This window comes from Dromaius novaehollandiae, chromosome 1 (genome assembly GCF_036370855.1).
Source record: "Dromaius novaehollandiae isolate bDroNov1 chromosome 1, bDroNov1.hap1, whole genome shotgun sequence".
Lineage (NCBI taxonomy): Eukaryota > Metazoa > Chordata > Aves > Casuariiformes > Dromaiidae > Dromaius > Dromaius novaehollandiae.
In genome coordinates this window covers 209,568,225-209,592,720 of record NC_088098.1, presented here as the reverse complement: position 1 = coordinate 209,592,720, position 24,496 = coordinate 209,568,225, and the positions used below count along the sequence as shown (strand labels likewise).

General features: G+C 41.4%; 1 protein-coding gene across 3 annotated transcripts in view; it reads right to left on the bottom strand.

The window, feature by feature from the left end:
- The window catches only part of GRM5 (glutamate metabotropic receptor 5), a 281,955-nt gene extending 262,205 nt beyond the window's left edge, over positions 1-19,750 (bottom strand). For all 3 annotated transcript variants that reach the window (XM_026109169.2, XM_026109170.2, XM_026109171.2), the window contains exons 1-2: positions 19,392-19,750; positions 10,861-11,737 (exon numbers count right to left, since the gene is read on the bottom strand). In XM_026109169.2, the coding sequence (XP_025964954.2) occupies positions 10,861-11,539 (679 nt within the window). In that variant the 5' untranslated portion in view covers positions 11,540-11,737; positions 19,392-19,750. The remainder of the gene's footprint in view (positions 1-10,860; positions 11,738-19,391) is intronic.
- Positions 19,751-24,496: the final 4,746 nt, after the last annotated feature.

Sequence of the window (24,496 nt, the reverse complement as noted above, 5' to 3'; positions counted from 1 at the left end):
TTTATGCTTTTGCACAAATGCCTTTGCAGTTGGGCATTTTAGATTCTAACATTAGCAGTGAAAAACCAGCCCTCCATACAATTTCTATCTGGCTGAGCAAAACCTCCAGGCCCATATCTGCTGAAACATAAAGCATCTACATTTCCCTTTGATTTCAGAAAGTATGGAGGTGTTAAGAAAGAAGTAAAGTATCCAAATATCTCTGCACAATGAGCTTTCAAGGGAGAGATCTAAGTCAGAGATAAAGAATGTTTGATCCAACATCAGCATTTAGTTAGACCCCTAAATTTGAATTAGTCATTGTAGTTTCCCTTTAGGGAAAGAAATAGGTCAGATAAATTGGCTAACTTTTTGCATATGGATGAAAGTGAGCAAGATAACTTCTCCATATCTCACAGCACTGTTAGAAGGAAAAGACAGAGAAACCCTTTATATATAATCATAATTGGAGATATACAAGCAGCTTATATTGAACAGATATTATGCACTCATTCTTAGTATTTTGGGCACATTTCATAGTCTTTTTGAAAGCTTCTGTTGAAATGAACAGGTTTTAGATCACATAATTCTGCGTGGTGCAGAGTCAAAGATGAAAGAGGAAGAACTGCTTACCCATCAGCTACACCCTTAACTTCTGTTCTACTCAGAAAAGTGAATGAGCAAAACCTACATCATTTTACTTATTTTGCTCCTTGGATCATATATTTCTTCCCCGAGCTGCAAAGCCAGCACAGAAATAAGAAAGGAGCTGACCTGCACCACTTCTCCATCAACAGAAGGTATGTTTCCTTTCCAAACTTCTCTCTTTTGCTTTTTTTCTGTGCCTAAATATAGTTTCCTCAGGATGCATCTATGCTGCCTTTACAGGGGAGCTCTACCACAGTCATCTTTGATACTTTTTGTGAGCCAGGACACACCCTCAGGGATACGGATGTCAGCATGCTCCCTGACTGTTATCTAGACTTGCTTACAAAGACCATGTTTGAGGCAACCTGGTGCAGAGAAGGTGGATGGGACATGGTTTGGGGCTCTTTCAGTACAACAGATATTTAGGTCAATAATCTTATTCCAGAGTAATTGGAAACAAACTTTTCTGTGAAGATTATTGGAAACTTGAAGGTGAAACGAGGAAGAAGCTCAGCTTCTCTTTCCCTTTCAAGGCTTTGCTTACAACTGAAACAACATCCTGTTTTTCACTAAGTGCCAGATCTGCAAATTCAACAACTGTGATACTCAAGTCATTGAGACAGAACAAATATAGAACTGCTGAAGACTACATCTAGTTAGAATCACATTTTTTAAATAGTATCTGGACTTTAAAAAAATTCTGAAATCTAGACGGCATCTGGACTGAATCACGATTCTTCAGGTGAATTAATTTTTTTTAAAATGTGCAATTTAATGTTCTTCATTTGAGCCAGCAGTCAATCTATTTTGGTTGATAATCATGATCACGTAAAATATAAATTTTATACATTTCTAAATCAGTTCATCTTGTCTTATTCATACAATTATCCATATGGAATTGTTCAGACAGACAAGACAGATAGGGGACAGATAGGAGGAAAAGGGTTAAACCTATCCATCATTATCTTTGCAAGTGGGAAGGGGCAGGGAATTCATGTAACCAGAAAAAGAGATGGTAGGAAGAGAAAAAAGCATTGGGAACAGTAAATAAGAAATCCAGAAGGGCAGATGAGTTATGACAGTTATCTGGAGGCAGATAGTTGTAAAAGAGAAAAACAGTGCATGTTTTTAGGCCACAACTTATTGATTAGGCAATAACGTAAGCACCAACTGCTTGTATGCCAATTTATGGGAAAAAAAATTCTGCCTGACAGCAAGTTGAAGAAGTAAAAGAATTAGCAGTCCTCTAAAAGGGGGGGGGGAAAATGATATGGAGAATAGATTCCTGTGATGTCAGGTCAGGAAAAGGTGAACATGTTTGGTGACTCTTCAGTGCTAAATCAGCTACAGGTTCTATATCTATCTATCTATCTGTCTTAATGTTGCTTCTGAGGGAAGAAGCTATAACAGAAGATTAAACTACACAAGGACTAGGAAAGACAGTCTTTACTTCATATTCTGCCCAGGATGTTAGTTAACAAATGTGCTGAGCTATCAGCTGGATCCTGTGAAATGGCATGAAGTTGCTCTGGGCACTGGGATAAAGACATCCTCTAATTCACCTTCAACTTGACTCTGAATTGGATCTTACACTTCATGGGCTCTGGCTCCATTCATTACCTATGCACATGGTAGCTCCTGCTCTTCACAGCTTAGCAGCGTGCTCTCACCCTGCCTGAGCTCGTCGGTACCCTCCAAGGAATCCATTCACTGAACACAGAGAAGAAAAGATATAGAAGACAGCCCGATAGAGCAGCATATCTTGCAGATATTAAGTGAGAGTGCCTAGACCTGGGCACTGAACTCCCACAATGATGCCAACTTTAGGCGCTAAGTGATGTCACTTAGGTGATGACTCAGTTGTCTAAAGCTTCTTGCACACAGTGCACTCCAAAATAGCAGTAACATAGACCACAGCTGTAACTATGCTGTTCATAGAAAATTGTAGCATTTAAGTAATTTCTTAGATTCCAATCAGAGCTCTCTCCCTACAGTTTTGCACACTTCTTCTGGGGATACCTCTGCTCATCTTTTTAGGAAGCTGTTCCTCATGCCTCCAGAATCACATAGGAAGTTAGTAGAGCTCTGTCTCAGGTAGAATAAGTAAAAACAAATTCAAGCTCTAGGACAGGCCATATAAATGAGCAGCTTTTGATTAGATCACAACAGATAACTTGGGAACAAATAATTTTCCTTGTCTAGGTTAGGTTTTGGCCATGGAATTATTCACTGAGCTGATTTACCAGCCACTCTAGTTATTATCTTTCCAGTCTGTCTAGTATTCACAGATGGCACTCCCAGCAATAACCATTGCAAATACAATTTGCCTGCTGTATGACAGTGCAATAGATCATATAGAGACTTCCACACATACCACCTGCATCATGCATCTAGCCCATCACAAATGCTGCCAGACTTTTCCAGAAAAAAATCAAAAACCTCAGTTAGGGGAAAACTTCACTGTGGGTGGTTTTTTTTTTTTTTTTTTTTTTTTTTTTTGAGTCATCATGTTCAGAGTGATGACCGTGTTAGCTTAGAAATGAGAGTGTGATGTATGAAAGGAATTTTCTCTATTCTATTGCCACGGTAGATTGTAATTGTTGTGTTAATAACCTTCCCAGATACTTCCTTAATGTACCTATGATATAATGAGGTGCATTACAGAATGCTATGTCTCTCCCTCATCAGGCGCCTGCGATCAGATTTCAGTAAGATGGATGCAGTGTTATTCCCTGTCCAATGGTTTCTAAATTAAATTAAAGCCAGGTCTCTAATTTTTGGTTCACCTCCAAGATCACTGTCTCCTGCATGATTTGAATATCAGCTAGTCAGAACTGCCTTAGAGGAGGCTGAAAAGTTTAAAAGGATCCAACGCAAGACTTTTGCATCTCTCGGCTCTCAGACAAATCATAAGTTAGTTCTTGTAAATAAAAGAAGTCTTGCATATATGGACCAACGTAAATGTCTATCCTGCTCCTTAACTATATAGAAACACTCTAATTCTGAAGTAACACTGATCAACTCCAGCACTATTAAGACACTTATGATAGTTTTTTGATGCATAAATATGCTGCCAAGTGTATCTTCCCTTTCCTTGTTTATGTAGGAAATTAAATTCTAGTGTCTTGTAAAGTCTTTCCATACCTGGGGACTTAAATGAGCAGTCTGGAAAAGTGGGTTCTCATCTCAGTTTTTCCAGGGATGTTGTGTAGCTTTTTTCGGTCTCTCTCTTCCCTCTCTTCTGGCTCCCATCACAACAGAGCCCTGATCTCCCTTGAAGCCTCTATAGCAGAATCCATATCAAGGGATATGAAATAATGTGTTTCTTTTTTATATATACTGAAGTGTATTAAGAGCATATTTGACCTTCAAATTTAGGAAAAAATGATAGTTTCATGAATCTGTGGTCTAAACTTCCTGCATCTAGTTAATATGCATGAAAGAAAAATCTATGTTTTCAATAATAAGAAAGAAAAGTAATAGAACAGATGTAAAAATACCACAAACCAGTACAAATATTGAATAATTAGGGACTTGTTCATCCATCCCTGCTTAAGTACTGGATTCATGTGATGGCTTTCATCCAATAATATTTAGTTTGTATACAGGATTGGTGGTATAGAAGACATGCCCAAATAAATCAGTGAGGGGAAAAATCCTCCAAGTTTTCCTTGAGGAAAATGCTTTTGATCAAAGCTGTCTATGAAATCTAATAATTGTCAAAAAAATTAAATACTGACACCTTTTTAAATGAAGGGTTTCCATTTTGCTTATAAAATTGTTTTATCAACAATTTTAATATAACCACAAGACAAGCAAGGTATTTTGACTGACTTCTGACTTTTATCAGAGCTTCATTTCACTAAAAAAGGTGTCATTTTGGCTTTTCATTCTGATTTGGAATGAAAAGTACTTCAGAAACTTTGTGTTTTTATCATATGGAATATCTATTTTTCAAACAGGTCTGCTCCATGCATTCATTTAATCTCAAAGACTAAAGATCAACAGGAGATACGAGAAAGTGAACCAATGTCTCTGCCTGTGATGAGTCTGACAGCATGTACTGGAGACACTATCTATAATAAAACCGATCTGACCAAACAGGCACTGTGCAGTGAAACTTTGCTTCTTGGAAGATTTTCAAAGCTCTTCAGGAAAGTTCACCAAGCCCAGGTTCAAGGCAACTTGATAGATCCCTGCCTGACTGAAGGGGTGCACCCAGGGAACGGCGATGAGAGAACTGTGCCATTTCCAGGCAAAAGATAAAATTTAAGATAAAGCTGGAGGATGCTGGGTTCCCACTGTTCCCTCTCAATAAAAGCAAGTTTTGTGACACCATTACTTTCACTGAGTAGCAATAGAGTCTGAGTACAGGAAAAAAATTAAAATATTTAGCCTCTAAGCAAAAGCAAAGTGATATTTTGATGACCCAGATGCCTTGCTTTTTAGCTAAATCCATCCTATGTCATTCCTTTCAAATAGATTTTGTCAAATTTGGAGCAATAGGTGTCTTGGCCCATCTTCCCTTTGCTGTGTCATGGTATTTCTCCCAATAATCTTCATCCCCATTACACTCCAGAGTATACGCTTCACTGTGCATTTTTATGTCAAGATACTTTACAGTGGTTATGTCTGGCCTGGCCAATCTGTCAGCAATGTTAAAGTACTGTCCAGTTAGTCAGTCAATGCAGAACAAATGAAGCATTAACTTTATGCCACTTCACCTTTCTATCTGTTTCCCCAGTGGCATGATAGCACTTGCTCACTTTTCATAATTGTGGTGCTAGAAGAAGTATTTGTAACTTGTCATTATAAATGACAATTACCCATTTAAAAAAAAATCTACAGAAAACAAGCATGTCTAAAAAAATCATTCAATTATATATATTAAAACAGAGTAGGAACCATTTCCCATATTTTCTTTTAGAAAATGGAAAGTGTTTTTTATTTTTGCTATGAGACTAACGTTATTGAGAACATATCAAATTGTGATCATCTTGATCTCAATATTTATTTAAAACAGTGCAAAAGTATCAAATACAAAATAAAAGCAATTTAAAAAATTTAAAAAACCCAAGTAACTCTTCTGATGAAAGGCTGAAAGGAAACATTAGTTAAGTATAGCATTGTCCAGTTTTCAGATTATCCACTTTGCAGAGAGGAGGTTTTTATAAATAAAGTTCAATTGAGATTGAAGATATGTTCATAGAATAACAATGGCTACTTTTAGTGCATCACTTCTAAGAGTTCTTTCCTGTAGATAAAGCATGAAAAAAAATTTTCTATGCTTAAAAATTCCAATGAATCTAATTTTAAAACATTATTTTCAGTTCTAAAAAACAAATAAGATTTCTGAATATGCTATAGCTTGAAACTAAAGGAAAAAAAATCTAGAGTTTGAAAGAAAATCTCCACAACGTCATATAAGCACAATTTGTTCCAAGCAGCAGGTTTAAGGTCAACTTGTTGCTGTTCCTTCGTTGATTCCTTCATCCCATTCTCACAGACTATGACTAATTTTCATTTTGCCCTTTACTTGGTAGCAAGGAATGTAGGCAAAAATAGTCTTGTAACCAGGCACATCTGAACAAATATGAAAGGAAATGTGAAATAACCCTTATCTACAGGAAAAAAAAAAAAGTTCTACCTCTGTTATGCTTGGCTGGATATGTCCTAGGAAAATGAAGATGAATCACCTCTTTATATGCACTTATGATAAATTTAAATGGAGCAAAGTGATATTAAACAGCAAGGGCCTTAAGGATGAGTTTGATCTGATGCTTACCTGCAGAGCTCTCTAAAGAAAATGTTAACAAAGTGACTTCTTTCTTAAAGCTGTGTTCAAAAGTAATTCACACCTTTAATGTAATGGAGTGAAATCTATCCTTTGTCACCTCCAATAAATTTGGCCTGTTGTGTTTCCTCTTTAAAACTGCACCTTTACGTAGCTCTTTGTCCAGTATGCATCACCTCTTCACTCCATTCATTGTGGCTAAATAGATGGTTCTCAATGACGATGAAAATTGCCTTTCGAAATTATTAATTCACTTGGCTCCAGGCAAATTTTAAGGACAGATTCTCAGAGACTAACCTTGTTTATGACTAGAAAGACCTGATCCAAATGCCACTTTAGTCAACAAGGGAGTATTGAATTCAAGTGGGCTTTCAATGAAGCCTTTGAACAGCAATGCTGGGAGATGAGAAAAAGGTATATGTTTTTCTGATCTTTTGAAAAGACTAGGGAAAGCTTTCAGATGTGAAATGAGGCAAAAAGACAGTGCTTTGTCTTCAGTGGTAGACAGCCAATTTCTTCCCAGTTCTCCCAACCATTTCCAACTAGTTGTGGTGCCAAATAATGGTTAAACAAGAGAAAGCTGAGGCAAAATTTCAGCAGTGCTTGAGCTGCATGGCCCTGCACACCAGCCATGGCCACCCAAAAGCTAGCTATAGGCCCCAAGTTTCTCCTGTAGTCCCCTGCTCATGTCCTAGCTTCCCTGGGGGTGGACAGCAGACATGTGGGCTAAAAAGGACCCCTAATGTGATCTGAGAAATTGGGGAACTAGGCCTGGGGGCTTACCATTGCCAGACTCCTATTCCTCAGAGACCCACACCGAATTATTGGCATCATTACTGACTTGATATCTGTCTGAAGAAAGTTAGTTTAAGGAGGTATTAAGCTCTGTCTTTGCAAACCTGGGAGAAACATCCATGTGACAGGTTGAGAGAATTAGAGCAGTATGTAAACTTAAAAAACATAAAACTTAAAAAGATTAAAAAAGGAAAAAAAAGGTTCCTTGCACACGCTTTGTGCTTGCATACTGATCCATACAGTTAAAGAAACCTGCTTCAGGCTTTAAGTAATAGTTCTGCAACACAAAAAATTTGGCAAACCATGTTAAGGAGTTCCCATCACATTTTCCCTCTTTGCCCACTCCCTACCAGCTCCCTGCCCCAGAGGGTTAACCATCTATTCGTGGGGCCACAATAGGAACTGGATCCCAGAACTGACCCCTCTGAAGAAGACAGATGAAGAAGGTTTATTTTAAAGCCAAATCAGTTCAGAATATAACTCCACAAACCATTAATGCAAAGAGTTGGAAAATCAGGGAATATGCTAAGAGCAGCAGCCGTTCCTTCAAGTATCATCCCTGACAGAGCCAAGGATAGGGAGTCACTACCTAGAACTTGCAAAGCTTTCTGGCTGGCATGTGAGATATACCACACTAAGTGGAAATGACATTTCTTGGTGAGAAATCTCCTTCATTTGTTGCTTGTATTTCCTGTTAATCAGACTGCAGAAAATTCCTCCTTAAAATTACAAGAGCTGCACTGACAACAAGGCTTACTACCTTTCTATTCTTAGAGAAAAAGTTACTCTGAAGGTTACTTGCACACCTAGAAGTATCACCTTGGTTAAACCATGAAGTTTAATGTCAAAGCAACAGATCACAAGAACACCTCAATTTTTTTCTTTATTTTGTAAAAGTGAAGGTCTTGAATGAGCATTTATTAGCAAAGCTTCAGATCACATCCCAAAATATTAATGTACTACAAACACAGATAATTTGTAAGTGCCAAAAGAAAGATACAAACAGAAAGACTTTTTTTTTTTAATGAAGGTATTGACTTATCCCAGGCTTCTCTTACACTAGACCAAAAAGAGCCCTAAAACTTTATCTGCTGATGGAACTACCAAAACAATGAAATAACCAGGCTTAGCTTTTTCTGCCTCTTCTTATCTCCCAGCTCAGCTTTGAAAGACAGGAGCCTCCCTCTCCTTAGAAATCCTTTCCAGGAACCAGAGATTGTATGTTGGAAGAGTCTGGCTAACGCACAAACATTAACTGAAGATACTGAATGTAGATGGCCAGAATTACTGGGGGCCTTGAAAAAAGTCCTGCCTCCATGGGAGAGCAGGATCTTAAGTAGATAAAATTGGAAGGAGCGGGGTTTGGTGATTTTTTTTCTTATTTTGAAGTAATATGTATGCAGAGCACCAAATGAATGGACGGTATTCAGAATGTTTATAAGTAAGCAGATACTTTACTGAGATGATAATTAGTATTAAAAAAAAAGTCAAAATTAAAACTAAGCAGAGGGATAATTAGAATACTTTTCCCCCCAAGGGAAAGTAACTAAATAATAGTATCTCTTTTGCTTGTTTGCTGTATTCTTTCACTTCGACATTCGCCTATGGGGTTTTTTTTTTTCTTTTTAACCTTCCATGTTCCTGGAAGGGACAGCATCTGCCATAATATTTGGAAACTGTCCAGAACATCAGACATTATCACATCTTAGATAAATACCTTGACCACTTTGTATTTATCCCATTATAAAGACCATCTGTTCTATTCTTGGACAACATTTGTGTTATGTTATTTAACTGGAGAACACACTCATCATCATGACTAGACAATGCAAATAGATAATAGGATCATGAGATTTCCAAAAACCAAGTTTAATGTTCTTTCACTGAAGACCAAAGTTATGCTGCTATAAATATGGTATCAATGATATGAGGTCTTGGGTATTAACTTGAAGCACAACCCATCCTGTCCATGCCAGTATGGGCAAAAGTAGGCACCTGTCACACTAGATACATCACTCATCAATTCTTCTTCTCTTGCACCCAACTTCTTCATCATTTACCACACTTGTCTTGCCCATAGCTGCTATCTCCAGCTTTAATCCTTGTGTTCCTATTCCCTTCTTTCCAAAGCACAGTGCAATGTTCCTCTGCCATGAGATTAACATGCCATATGTTACCATCTGCTCCAAGCAGTGTCCACAGGAAGTGTCAAAAGTAAGTACTCGTGCAGAGTCAGACCTTGGCTTAAGCTTAACAGTTCACACATTGAATACAAAATCATCCCCTCACAGAAAGCAGAGATGTAAAAGTTGTTCAGAGCACAAATTAGACAAGTCATCAAAAAATAGTCAAACTATACAATCTTATGCTAACGTGATGCATCAGTGGCATCATTTTTGACTATGATGCTATTCATATATATTTGCGCAGGCAAGGCTGCACACCACGCCATGCCAAAGGCATCAGCTGGCACAAAGTATCTTCACTACCTGATATAAAGTAGGGTGATTTATACACTGTTATATTAAACTGCTAATATATTCATGCATCTGCATATAAAAGAAGCTGCAGTTATTTACCAACCTTCATTATCATGATGGAAACAAGTACTTGCAAAAATCTGCATATAAGTTCTAATAAAATTTGGCTTTGTTTTTTGTTTTTTGTTTTTTGTGGTTTTTTTAATACTGCAGAACAAGTTCTCTACATATCTGTAGGAGGAAAGAGATCTCTACATACTCACACTGGATCAGCATCCTCCCCAAAACAGCTTTGAATAGTATAAAGTCTGCCAGAGAAGCATACTCAGTGTGTGGGAAGAACAATCTGCTTTCTATTGGTTGTAATAAAGCCAGTAGCATCTGCTCTTCAGCAACACCATCACCACTACTCAATCTCTTAATAACATTTCTTATTCCCCAGATCATATTCTGAGCCTCTCATTCGTAGTTTATCTGTTTGAACAGAAGGGACCCAATGAGATCCTAAAATTTGTCACAGAACTTAATTCCAGAAGACTTATGAAATAGTGGTGCCATTAGACAAGGAACTAGCGAATCTTCCTCTTAAGTCAATATGAACTTCTAGTCACTTATAGCAAGACGAACCGATTCAACTCTGTTACTACAAGGAATAATGAAATCAGGCAAACTTTTCCATAGCATTTCCCTTTAATCATATACTTTTCTCACTACTGGGTAAAACTTTAGGCTCTGCCTCAGCTTAATGAAAAGAGGAAAGCAATATAGCACCTAATTCTGACTTTTCCAGACACCCAGTGAAGTAAAAGTGCATGAAGAAGATTCAGGGAGACTCCCTCTGCCACTTCCAAAACTGATGGCCAGATGGGAGGAGTGGTTACAATGCTCCATGGAGTACTGTAGGAAGGACAGAGATAAGATTGTTCTCAGAGATCTGGGACAACTTGTATGCAAATATTAGCCAGAACCACATGTCTCCCAGTGTTTAGGCCTCTGTGGCTCAGATGTTAAACAGGAACACATTCTGACTCAGCTAGTTTCCTATCATGGTTTGGTTCTCCTCTGCTCCGCACTAGAAAGACCAGATCTTTCTCTTTACCCATCACGACTAATATAGCCAATGCAGTTCAAAGGCATTTTTATATGAAAAAAATGGTCTCTTACCTTCAGTATGTACAGCAGAAACATAGGTCCAGTTATAGCGCTTGACAATGTCCACCATAGCCCGTGCTTGCTGTGCATCAGATGGCACAACTCTCATAAAATACTTGAACAGGGTTTTGTCGCTTAAGTCCATGCTTGTGGCAGAATAAGCAATCTGAGGTATATTGAAAAGCTGCAACAAGTTCTGGACCTGGATAGCAACTGAGCTCGAGCCAGGTCCAATGACCCCAACAATGGGTTTCTTGGAGCGGAAAGATGATGAAGATCCATCCACACATCGCACCAACCCTTCCTCCTCTTCTGAAGAAATAAGAGAGTCCCTTATAAACTCAATGCTCTGCTCCAGAGCCACAGCAGAATGCCAGCAGGAGTCCCTTATTTCACATCCTAGAGTTATATTTGGCAACAGTGTGGGGTCCAAATTAATTCTGTCAAGGGTATGCAGCATTGCCTCCACTCTCTGAATGCCATATTGTTCTCTTACCTCTCCACATTTCCTCTCATGAACCTTGTCAACAGTTGGTTGATGGTGGACGGAGAATAGGGCTCCAATGATAATATCACCAGGCATGTGTGCAACCACCCTTCTTTCATTGGACTGTGCAGAAACCAAAAGCCTGAAGTTCCCACTGACATCTTCCTTCAATAACAGGATTGCAAGGAACAGCAAAAGGACCATTTTAGGAAACGGTTTAAGCTGGTAGAGATAACATGATGGAACAAAAAACGGAGAGCTGGTAAAAAGCAGTTATCAAATCTTTTGGATGAAAGGAGCAGAAAGCTGATTGTTAGCCAGGAGTTTGCACTCTAAGGAATCACCATCATCTCCAAGTGGACAGATATGCAGGGCTGGACATGTGATCATAATCCTCATAACCTTCAAAAAATGAATAAATTAGAGCTTTAAAAGGAGTTATAAAATCAGCTGCATAATCTGTTTTAAAATTACACCTATTTCTACTGCTGTCAATGATTGTAATACATTGTGCCCTACATACACTTGCTTCGGTCATTTTTCAACCAGGAAAATTTTGTTGTAATTCAATGTTTCACGATCTTACACTTGTACTTCTGCTGCTATAAATCAGTGTCATTCACTTAGACACTATTGTTTAAAATTCTTTTGGGAAATGTTTTCAAAAGCACAAATGGCAGACAAGTATCTAATTACACATAAGAAAGATGTTGTCATTTCTAATGCATGTCTTTGAAAACAACCCCCATTACTTTCAGACCCTTTCTATACCACAAATGCATACATCACACAAATATAATGTGGGCCAACCTGTGTTGCCAAATACAGCACTGCAAACCCTAAGAAACTGCTGTTCACAAACAGAGCTGTTCCTGAAATATTTTAAGGAATGCAGAATCCAGCCCTTCAAATCTTCCTCAAACTTCAGCTTTTTCTTTGTAAGCCACAAAATCAAAAATCACCACTGTTTCAATAAATCCTGCTATCATAGACAGCTATACGGACTTTGCTGATAGAAAGAAGACAACACAGAGACTACACAGATGCATTAGTGCCTAAAATATTTGATCTGCTGTTTGTAGATAGTCTGAAATGCAGTCTGCACTTGACTTTACTATTGATGAAGATTAAAAAAACACACACACACACACACACACACACACACACACACAACACAGAAACAGCAAGAATCAGCAAAGAACTCATGTCCTGGAATGTGGTTGATGGAACTAGAAAACGTTCTGTACCTAGCAGTGGATTTGCAGCAGTCTGATTCTTTTTCCAAATATGTTGCTTAAACAGTATTTTCTGCAGGTCTTAATCCTTGTGCACACTAAAGTATCATCCACTGCCCTATTCCTGCCAGTGAATCCACTGATACTACAGAAATTTAAGCACACACTTAAATCTAGGAAGATGCTGAGCCAGCTAGTGAATCACATGTCCAATTTCCTTATTGACAAAACAGCAAAATTCTGGGACAGAGCCTGATCTCAATTTTATTGACATAAATCCCATGATGTAATACAAAATAAATAAAAATGGGAGTTTATGTACATTTCAGACCCAGCGGTCACTTTTAATCATTTCACATGACTGTGACAATTCTCTGACTTCGCAAAGTGACAGAAACTCTTCCAATAGGAAATCTGCTTCCATTTCTTCCAGCATCAAAATCTAGCAGGATTTTAATCTTAAACTTACCACTCACAGCTAGATCATTGAAGACAGTGCCACAGAGAAAAAAGTGTTCATAATTTGAAGATGAGATACTCAAATCTAAAGTTTTCTGACTGAGATTAGCCTTGCTTGTTTATTGTTTTATCCTGACATCTATAAATTATAGAAAATATTTACATAAAGGAAAAGTCATGTAATAGCTTCAGTGAGTATTTCCAAATGAATGTCTTTAAAAAGTGAAAACATTGATAGAAATGGTTCCTGTAATATTAATTGCAATATTAATATGTTCATGTAATATTAATTTCTAGTAATAGAAAGTGCTAATAATGAAATACAGTTCAAACAACTGTAGAACACTCCAAGTATTTTATAGTCTGTAAAGACCTGGATTATCAATACTGCAACCCTTTGCCACTACAAAATAACAGGAATTCAATTCAGATTAACTAGTCGTTAATTACAGAAAGTCACGGTTGCTTATATCTTCCAGCTGTTTGTTCTGTGACTCTGAAGACAGTACAGTATAATCTGTAAACAGTCTGAGAGGTGAATGTGCAACTTTGCATGTTATCACATCTATCAAAATCTTATACTTCCAACTAATTTAATGTATTATCACTTTTTAAAAAGTGTTTTCATTACTTATTAGCTTATTACTCTTTCTGTTCAGACATTCATGTGTTATTTAAAACCATGGATGCCTATTTTTCAGAGCTTCCCATATTAAGGATACATACGGCAAGCACAATTGTGACAACCAGATTCCAGCCCTGCCTCAGACCGTAACTGGAAATAAAATTAGATTCCTTCTTATAATCATACCTGCCTATGCAGCTGCATATTCACAAATATAGGGAGTTTGGGGGGGTGTTCTTGGAATTGTGTCTGTGGATTAAATAATTTCTATATAGGATATATGGGAAAGAATGGGCATCAAGGCCATTTTTATCTTCTTCACTTGGAGGAACAGATGCTCGCTATTCTTAGTCTACAGCTACATCTATCTGTATCATAACAAAATAACAAGGTAAAGAAGTAAAGTTGAAGGTCTCCTTCATATTTCTCATTGAACAATATCAGCAGATCTCATGGCTAGGGGGTTCCTAGGGACAAAAAAAAGAAAATTCTAAAAGCAATCAAATCCTTATACCTCATGGTATCCAAGGGACAAGAAGGGGCCAGATTCAGACTGGAATTGCTCCAGAATTAATGGAATTATTTCACATACTCCATTGCACTAAAGTGAAAGCCAGTTCCCTTGGGACTTCTAATGTTGTTCTTAATTGCACCAAGAAAACTGATTGTTTTATGGAATTAGGTCTAGGACTCATGTCCAAAGAATCTGAAGTCTAGACCCCAGGGGACTTTTACAATGCAACAGAATTACCTGGACTTTACATTGAGACAGCTAAGTGAGCCTACTAAGTAAGTATGGATTTGAATAATAAATATCTGATCTGACTATGGGCCTACTCTTGCTCCCATAGATCATAAAAATCACAGAATTGTTGAGGTTGGAAGGTCTAGCCCAACCCACGGCTCAAAGCAGGATCAGCCAGCACAGGTTGCCCCAGGCTGTGTCCAGTTGGGTTTCAAGGATGGAGACTTCACAACCTCTCTGGGCAACCTGTTCCGGTGTTTGACCACCCTCACAGTAAAGAAGTGTTTTGTTTTGTTTTTTCCTCTTGCATTTAGATGGAATTTCCTCTACCTCAGTTCATGCCCATTGCTTCTTATTTGTTCACAGAATATGCCACTAGAAGATGTCATGAGGGTAGTCATGTGAAGCATCCCAGTTAGGGCAAAAAGATGGTTGAGCAGAGAGCTGATAGGCTAGGCACCCTAACTACGTTTCCTGGGGAACACCTCCAGTCCTTCCTGAAAACAAAATGGCCAAAGGAACTGTTCAAATACATAATTTTACTTCTATCCTGCCCCAAGAGAATCACATGTAAGTCACTCTGTATTTTTATTTTCATTCTTTCTTGCTACAGGAAGCTTATTGTTACAATCAGCATGATTACTAAAATAAAATTAAGCAAACTTTACAAGCCTAAGAATAACCTCTGTGTTAATTATTAGGGATAACCCTAAAGGGAGTTTCATATTCTATAGCCTTCAGGCTGAGAACAGAGGTATCAACAGCATCAAAGACAGTGAACTCTTGAAAGCATGCATAAAGTAGTGGGAATTGTTTCCTGGTTAATAATTTATCTGCATTTCCTCATTTTCATTGATGGACAAGCAAATCAACATGAACAGCACTTAAGGTCAGAATTTACTTTCACACTGTTCAATTTCTTTGGCATCAAGGGAGTTACTCCTAATTTACTGCAACATAGCCAATATGGAATCAGGTACTTAATTACTGGTGTATCAAGATTCTTAGCTTATTTCAGCTGTGGATCTAACTCTAAATTAATCCTGAAGTCCCATGCTAAAACAATAAATGACACACACCTCGGTCCTTTGCTGCACTAGCTTCACACTTGGAGCAACTGCAGAAGCAAGAAGGGAAAAGAAAGATGATTTTGCCAATCTGTTCTTTGCTCACTCTTGCTCAGATAGAAATTTAAAGACTATCTTAGATGACTGAAAGGCTGATGAAGTCGCAGATCTGATAAAGCACCCAACATGTTCCTATAACCTCTGCTCTCTCTGGCAGTAAAAACTTAATGCCAGTCTCTGTCAGGAGAAATTCTCAGCTGTTCCTTGAGGGCAAAGTTCCAGCTACTTCATATTGAGGTCTAACCGACCAGAAAATGAGCATCTGTAATATTCCATGAAACATCACACAGTTCTTAAAATGATTTATTTCAACCTCAAATGCAAGTACATCTATAATTACAGTCTGTACAGACCAAAACAAAATGAGCCCCAATATCATACTGCATTAGTTAACTCTTGATTGTTCAAAAAAATAAAAAAAGTCACACAGCAGCTCAGCAAAGGTCTAGTTTTCCACTATATGCATTGCTGGGATTTTATACATGAGGCGCATCTGATTTTTCTTAAGATTTTCTACACCAGTAGATAAAACTATGTTTAAGCCTTAAGAAACCGTTTTCCCCTGTGACTTTCGTTATTATAGCAGCGCCCACTAGTGACCCCAGAGCGAAGAACCTGCCTGTTCTGCTATCTGAATTCACTCGACTGTGCTTCTATAGGTAAGATACAAATTCAGTAAAAGAGAAGATTTTGATTTAAGCTATTTTATATCAGGAAAAAAATAAAGAGAGCAAGAGTAATATTTTTTTCACGTTTCTTCTTTACTACAATTTAGAAACTTTAGAAACAGAAACAGCTTGTTAGTTCATAGTCTCTGAACCTTAAAACAGATTTAAACAATAAAAATAAAAATATAGATTATTGAACCATGGAATAATCCTGTGATGGAGTGAGGACTCAGGGTACAATCCAGAAAAGCATTGAAGAATATGGTCAGTGTTAAGCACATGAAGAATCCTATTGGTAAAACATCTGTAAAGACTTACCTGAAGTTAAACATCTCCCTAAATGATCTTCTGGATCAGAATAATTTTATATATATACATATATATACATATATATGTGTGTGTGTGTATATATATATATATATATATGTATATGAAAAGCAAAGCCCCACTCTGCCCTCCCCCCTCCCCCCCCTCAAAAAAAAGACAACACCCAAACAAAGAAAAAACTTATGGTACCAAAATCCATATGTAGTGACAAATGTTACTTATAGGCTACGTGTGTGTAGCCTACAGCCACATAACTGCCAATGAAATGTTTTCCAAGCATTCATTTACAGCACATACTGCAACTAGTTCAGTGACATCAACTATTAACCATATATGAATCAAATCAGTATATTCCAAAGAACTAACTCAGGTTTCATCACAAGAGAAGATAAAACTTAGCAAGCAGCAGTTGAAATACCAGTTCACAGAGTCAGTCCTGCAACTTTTCCTCATATTTATCTTACAGTAAAGACCTTTGGATAGCAAAAGATAGAACCGCCTTGGAAAAACAATGATATAAGGACAGAGACCTCTTAGCTCTTCTCAACAGGGAACAATTTGAGGAAAAAGTGTGCCTTGAGGATGCTAAGCCTCTGCCTAGGTCTGCTGGCTATTGATATTGAAAACTCTAAGCACTGAGTTCAAGCTGTTCTGGTAAACTAGTTCACAATGCTATAAAGAGGCTCAGTTTGCTGGAGGTCCCACACACCCGTTTTTTGGAGGTTTGGTCATGCAAAACCTGATGCACGCAGATCATCTTTAGCTGAAAAACATTACCTTGCTTTATTCTGAGATTTCTACTGCCACTTAACCTTACCATTCACTAAAATAGACTAAATCAAATAGCTGTTAGTCATTTCGTTAACAGCTTTGAATTCCAGCAGGCTTTGGATCAAGCCATTTGACAAAGTGAACAGCCTTATACAACAGGAGAAACTATGCAACTGTTTTTGCAATTCTGTTTAGAAATAGGAGGAAACTAACCAACACAGAAAAATTCTGTTTGGTCAGAACAGCCACTGAAAATAACAAACTAGTGTGCAAATCTTGTGCCTTCATAGATAGTAAGCATAGGATACTATAATTATCAGCAAGAACCATAGCAATCCTCGACAGTTCTTCCCCATACTCTGCACCCCACACATTTATCTTAATGAATCATTTTTTTAAAAAAATAGGTGCTTGACATCACAGCAAAACTTGCAATGATCTCTGCAGTTCCCCCAAATATACTACTTTTTACTGCTATTACCAAAAGCTGTTACACCAGATGACGCAGAAACTAATAGCTCTGGTGTGATTTCAGCTGTAATTCTAGGCATTTTATTAATTAGTAAAACTGTACGATCTGGAGGAAGTGATCAAGAGCAATCAACAATTTCAGAAAACATCATCTAGCAAATTGCAACAAGAGAGGTACAGCGCAGCATTCCAGTACTACCACTATACTGAAAAAGCCACACATATATGAGCAAATGAAATGAGAAGTAACCTATACAGGTACCGAAGGAAAACTCTCTGATCCTTTGCAATAGTGATACCGAAGGAAAACTCTCTGATCCTTTGCAATAGTGATCAACCATTGCATCCCTGTTTACATGGCATAAATATTAACACCTAGTTAAAGTCTTCTTTGAGAGCATGCAAAATGTTACTATCTACTGGAAATATTTAGGAATACAGGAGTAAGTAAGTGAAAAAAAATCATAGAGAAGGAAGAGAAGCTTGCAGTTAACTCCTCTACACACGTTCCCATTTCAGGATGGGTTAGAGTGGTGTTTTTCCAAGAGGGTTCCCCTCCTTCCCCCTTTGTCCTCAGGACTGCAAGAAACAGATGTCCAGTCCCCAAATCCACTCGCGCATCCCCCCCCACCACCACAAAACCCAGGGAAACAGGGGGATCCCGGGTCGAGGCAGAGCCCCCCAGGGAGGAGAAGCCCCTGGGCGGCGGGGCCGGGGCCGGGGCCGGGAGCTGCCCCGCCGCCACCCGAACTTTTCGCGGCAGGGGCCGGCGCTGTCCGTGGTGCTGAGCGCCGCCCGTGCCCGCCGCCGCCACCGCGGACGCAGCCCGCTTTTAGGGAACGGAGGGGGGGATAAAAAATACAAATGGACCATCCTTCAGTGGGGAAATTTCCGAAGTGGTCACAGTTGCCATGCCGGACCACTTTTATACCATCACCTTTAGGTGGATAGAGCTGGGTCTCACAGGAAAGAAGGTTATCTCCTGGCGTAGCTACCTGTGCTGCTATAACTGTATGGCTATACATGCACACGTATATGTGCGCACACATACTGCTTCTTAGGTTTCTGTCTCCCTGCTCGACTACTGGTATTAAAGCGCCTCTCAGCCCTTCATGAATCATGGTTACACACGGAGACATTAGGTCCAATTATTAAATAAGGAACAGACGGGACTTGCCGAGCAGAGCCAAAGTGATTTGTCCCAAGGTCACACAGGAAAGTCTATGGCTGAGCTAAGCCTGGCTGTCTCTGGAAGGGAAATACATCCCGTTTCCATTCTCCCTTCTCAGCAAGGCAAATCTCTGCCCGTGATCATAAGGGTTATATCACAAAACCCACCAAACCAAGTATTGCAGTACCCCAATACCCTCCCCACCCCCACCCTGCACATACCCCGCTCCTGGGGTTGGGGGAGCGCCCGGTGCCCCGACCCGCCAATGTGCCAGCAGCCCGTGGAGGTGAGACCCACCAACGGGCTCGCTTCCCCTGCGGAAGCCGTGCTCATCCTCTGGCAACCAGGGCACGGAGGAATAGCAGGAGGGAGGGAGAAGGGGAAAGTGTTCCTCTTGCATCCACGGGGTTTATGTTGGCAATTCGGGGCAGATAAGTCCCCACTCCCGCAGCATTACCTTGTCCGTGGTAGCAATCGCCTCTTCCTACGGTGGAGGCAAAGCGGTCCTTTCGGTGGCAATAATCAAGGCAGATAGGGGTAGGCACCTCCTCCTATTTTCAGCCACAGCAGAGATAGCATTCCTCGCGCAGACCTTCTGGAGCTGAATAATCCTCAAATGCCTCTGCAAAGATCACCAGCAGGTGAGCCCCGCTCGGCTAGCATTGTCACTCCTCCAGCTACGGGCACATCCTGTTTTCTTCTGATCACAGGCAAATGCTGAGAACTGAGTATCCTACCCCCGCGCATGAAAGCACAGACACACACACACACGCCATGCAACACGCTGTTCTCTCAGCATCGCCCAAGTCTCATTTGCAAGAGGCGTGAACGGTCCCTGGATTTAAAGGGGGGGGGGGCGGGCGGCGGAGGAATAAACAAATAAACAATGAAACAACAGATGGGTCTTTGCTCTCTGCCACCACTACCTAGGTCTTCCTAAATACTTGCTGCAGCTTGAGCCACCTGGTTAAACATCTCATTCCCTCCTCACACACACACGGCAACAACCTCTCTGCATTTACAGGGGGCTGACGCTGTATTCTGCCCCGCATGGAAATCGCTCCAGGTGCTCTGCAGGTTGCAAAGCCTCCCCGTTAAGTGGGCGCATCCCTCCCGCACCACCCCTCGCCCAGCAAGCAGGAAAGCGGAGCTCGGTTCGGTGCAGCAACAACCGCAAAAAGGCGCTACCTGCCCGGGGAGGGTCTGTTTAAGAGCTAGCGGGGGGAAGCGCTCACCCCCGCGGTGCCGGCGGGCGTGCGGAGGACCGGCTCTGCCCGAGTGTCGCCGCCCCCGCGGGAGCGGCTCTGCCGGGCGGCTGGGCGCTCCGCCGCCCCCGGCCCCGCCGCCCCCCGCGCTCGGGCGGCCGAGGGCGCTCGCAGGGGCCGCCCGCGCCGGCAGCGCGCCGGGCTCCAGCGCAACTTTTTAGTGCCACCAAGTGGCACAGATCCCTCCAGGAAACCGAGCAGCCAGGCAGCCCCCGGCTCTGCAAGGGGGGAGAGGGAGATGAGAAAAAAACCACCCCCCCCCATACATACAGCGATGTCAAGCAGAGTTGCCACTGGGAGGGCAAGTTACCCCCTCCATCTCTCGCCCCTTTCCTAGGGTGCAGGGCGCAGCACCAGGCACGGCGAGGCGAGAAGCAATGCCCTGGCCAAGGGCAGCCCGAGCTGCCACCCCTGCCTCTCTGCCCCTGTCCCCCGCGGATTGCCACCCTCCTGTGCCAGCCCCATCGCTTGTCCCCGAGGCAGGTGCCACCTGCAGCCACCACCCTTCCTGCCGAGCTCCATCCCCTGGAGCCCTGCCAGCCCGTCCTGGCTCCCTGGATCCACAGCCGCTGCAGTTCCCTGCCAGCCCCCCTAGCTCCGCATGCTGCATCCCCGACCGGTTCTGCAGACCCACAGGCACGTTACCTGGTTGCCTACCTTCTGTCCACAAGCTTGGCATCCTCTGGACCTTCTCCTGCTTCCCCACCCTCCCCCAAACTCCTCAGCACTTGTGTCTGCTGCCAGCTACCCCAACCCCCCTGCACACATACACCTGTTCCCGGTCATCCCTTTCTCCTGGAGCCAGGTTAGGCTTTACCTGCTCCTCCAGCATCCCTGCATCTTCCCTTTCTCCTCCTCCCTCTCGCTTCTTAGCCCTACACACCCAGCACTCATTCACACTCAGCAATTCCTCTCCTCACCCCGCTGGCTGCATCGCACTGCACCGCTCCGCTGCCCGGGGTGGCAGGAGCCCGCTGAACACTACAGCTCTGAGTGTGTGTGTGCGTGGGGTGTGTGTGCATGGGCATGTGTGGGAGGTAGTCTCAGCCCGGACCAACTCAACACCTCCCAGCGCTGCTACTGCAGCAACAGCAACAACAAACCAACAACAACAACAAACCATCACCACACAACAGCCAGGCAGAGAGCATCTCTTTATTCAAAGCTATTCTTAGTAAATAAATAAATAAATAAATAAAAGCAAAATGTCATTTAAGTAAGAGCTGATCTGGCATTTAAAAGGCTGCCGGGTCCGACCATTTAGCAGGCTGTATTTGCAGGGAAGGATTAGCTCGTGCATCCATTTTCGAGAATTAACAGACTTTCTCTGCCGCTGCTCCACAGCTTGGCACTCCCTGCTATTTTCTGCCTCTTTGAGTTGCTGCTTAAAATATTATCTTTTTTTTTCCCCCCCGAAACAACTACTAAGTGACCCAAATCCTGGCTGCCACTTGATCTGGGCTCCCCTAGGTGACTGCTTTGCCACATCCAAGCTGTGCTGTGTCCTCCCCTGCACATCTGCCCACCTGGGATTCCTTTGGTAAAGTTCTCTGGGGACAGGGAAGAGGGACAGTCCTTGCTACAGCCCCAGCCATGTTTCTAACCCCCCCACCCCCCTGCCTCCACTATCTCCTTGCTGCTGTCTCTCTCCCACCAGCTTGACTTCTCCTTTCATCCCAAAGGATGAAGGACAGAGATACCAAATGGGCTCACCAGGTGTGGAGCCTGGTCTCTTTCTCCTCCACCTTCTCCTTCAGTCCAAGCCTGTCGGGAGCCCATCAGCCAGCAGCTGCTTCAGATCCTTCCCCAACTCTCCTGGCTGCTGCAGCAACTGAAGCCAAAGCAGTGGCCAGTCCCTAGAGCAGAGACATTGTACGTGTGTGTGTGTGTGTGTGTGTGTGTGTGTGTGTGTGTGTCTCTAACACATGTTCTCACTATTCAGCTCCAAGCGCATCTACCCTGGCGCTTGCAGGGATGGAGACAGGTTAGATGAGAGGAGACTGCCCCAGCCCACTAGTTACCAGGGGCTTCCCTGCTCCTGACACTGCCCCGGGGGGTTGTGGAGAAGGAGCATCCTTCTTCTTCCTCCCCACCCCACACCCACACTCCCCTCCAACACTGTCTTTCCCATCAACCAGGGCATGGGCTGTGAAATTCCTAGAAGGTCAGGAGGCTGGAGACAGATAAAAAGAAGAGATGGACATGTGTTAAAAAAGCATAGATTGGGAGGAGAAGAGGGATGTGTTTGTAGAAAGGGAGAATGTGATACCAAAGGAGAAATGGCATGCTTGTGTGTAGTGTTCCTGGAAGGAAAAAATGTCAGAGGGATCCAGGGAAAAGGGAGGTGCTGTTGCTTTGCTGGGCTGTCGCAGCAGTTCTCCACCTCCCCCAGGACTGTGTGTGTGAGATGAGGGAATCAGAAAGCAGCCACCTCTCACTGGGCACGTGAGACACTCAGTTGACTGGCAAGATAAGAGGTGGCCCATAGCAGAAGAGGGAGATGATGCCCATACAAGCAGCACACTTGGCATTGGGCAGGTGCTGCCACACTGGATGCAAAGCATGCTCCTGTGTGCATGTCCCCAAGGACTCCCCATGAATTGGAGCCTGCAGTCATGGAGTTCTCTGTGCCAGATGCTTGGAGCAGCTGGATCAAAGATTAAAACCTAGGAAAATAAAATGGATAGGGATGACCACGGCAGTTATATTCCTCATGCCTCTTACTGACCTTCTAATCAGGCTCCCAATAAATACAGATATATATAGGGCTCTTTTCCATTACTCTCTTCTATCCCCTCCCCACTTCCTTTCATTCCCAACCATCTTACAGAACCCATAAAAATAGTCACTCTCTTCTCCACTCACAGTGGATTATTTTTTTCCCTATCAGGAAATTTCCCCTCCTGTTTTTGACACCATTTTAAAAGAAAATAAAATGAAACCTTTCTGCACTAATGTGCAACAGCATCATCAGTAAGAAAAAAAAGAATCAGTACCTGAATGAGGAGAACAATGACTACATTTTATATGCCTGCTATTGGTAACACTTATCATGTCTGTGACAGTAGCATCTAAAAACACTGACACACTGGGCAAGGCTGAACATGCTCAGAATCTCTGCACTCTCAGGAACTCAAGCATACAGAAAACTGAAGGGGTGGAAAGAGTGCTAAGAGGTCACCAGGGATAACCAGTGTCTCCAAAGAGCATGCTAACCACCAAAAAAAAAAAGAAAAGAAAAAAAAAGAAAAAAGAAAGAAAGAAAGAAAAAGAAAAAGAAAAAGAAAAAAAGAGGCTAAGGGAATACTAATTTGGATTTTTCTCAGTTTCAGAGTGAATAAACCCTGTGGGACACTAGCAACAGAATCAGAGATGCAGCATGGACATAAAGGTGATTTTGTACTGGTCAAGATGAGTCAGGTGCTTGCTTTCTTATATAAAGTATAAGAAAGCAGAAGAAAAGCACAAAAAAACAAAAAGGAAGAAAGAAAGAATGGGCATGATGTATGTGTATATTTATGTACTTACATATAGAATTCCAATAAATACAACAATATTTTACTCCCTACTAGACAAGATGGAGGAGACGTAGCAAATTGGAAACAAGCTAGCACACTTATAGTTCGTGCAATAATAAAAACCAAGTCAGTCAGTTCTTGCTTGCTAGGCAAGTAGGCTAACAGCAAGTTTGTTATACAGTAGAAGAATAAAAAGGTGCAAAGTACTTTTTGCAACATGTTTTAAAAGAAAATAGTAGCCTGCCAGTGTATAACAAGTGTGCTGCTCTGATAATACTGATTGATGTTGCCCTTCAAACATAGAGGAATGTGAGGGCCTGAGTTCACCTGAGTTTATATGTCTATATTGTTGGAATTTATATGTAAACTTCATGTTCTTTTTTGTGTCAATAGAGGGAAATAGGCTCTTGTAGTGTGCAAGTCATCTGATTTGTTTTAAACATTTACTTAATTATGAGGAAGAAAGAGGCACTAAGATGCGCCTGCTCCTTTTCATTGATTCTAAAGGGTGCTGGGGAGCATTTAAGGAATCTATGACTAAACTTTGGCTCCTGGTTGAGAGTAGGTGTAAATGAGGCACTGAAGTGCCCAACTCTGCCAGGACTGTTTTAGTTCTGTGCAAGCCAGTGGCCCCCAAGTATGTGGGGAAACTCAGAAATCCCAAATTGTACCTGGTTACAAAGTTCCTTTACACTGTGCAGTCCCCAAGTAAGGTTTTTTCAGTTGGCAGATTTAGATTTATCATCTACAACTAGAAGTGCCTATATCCCTTGCTTGGT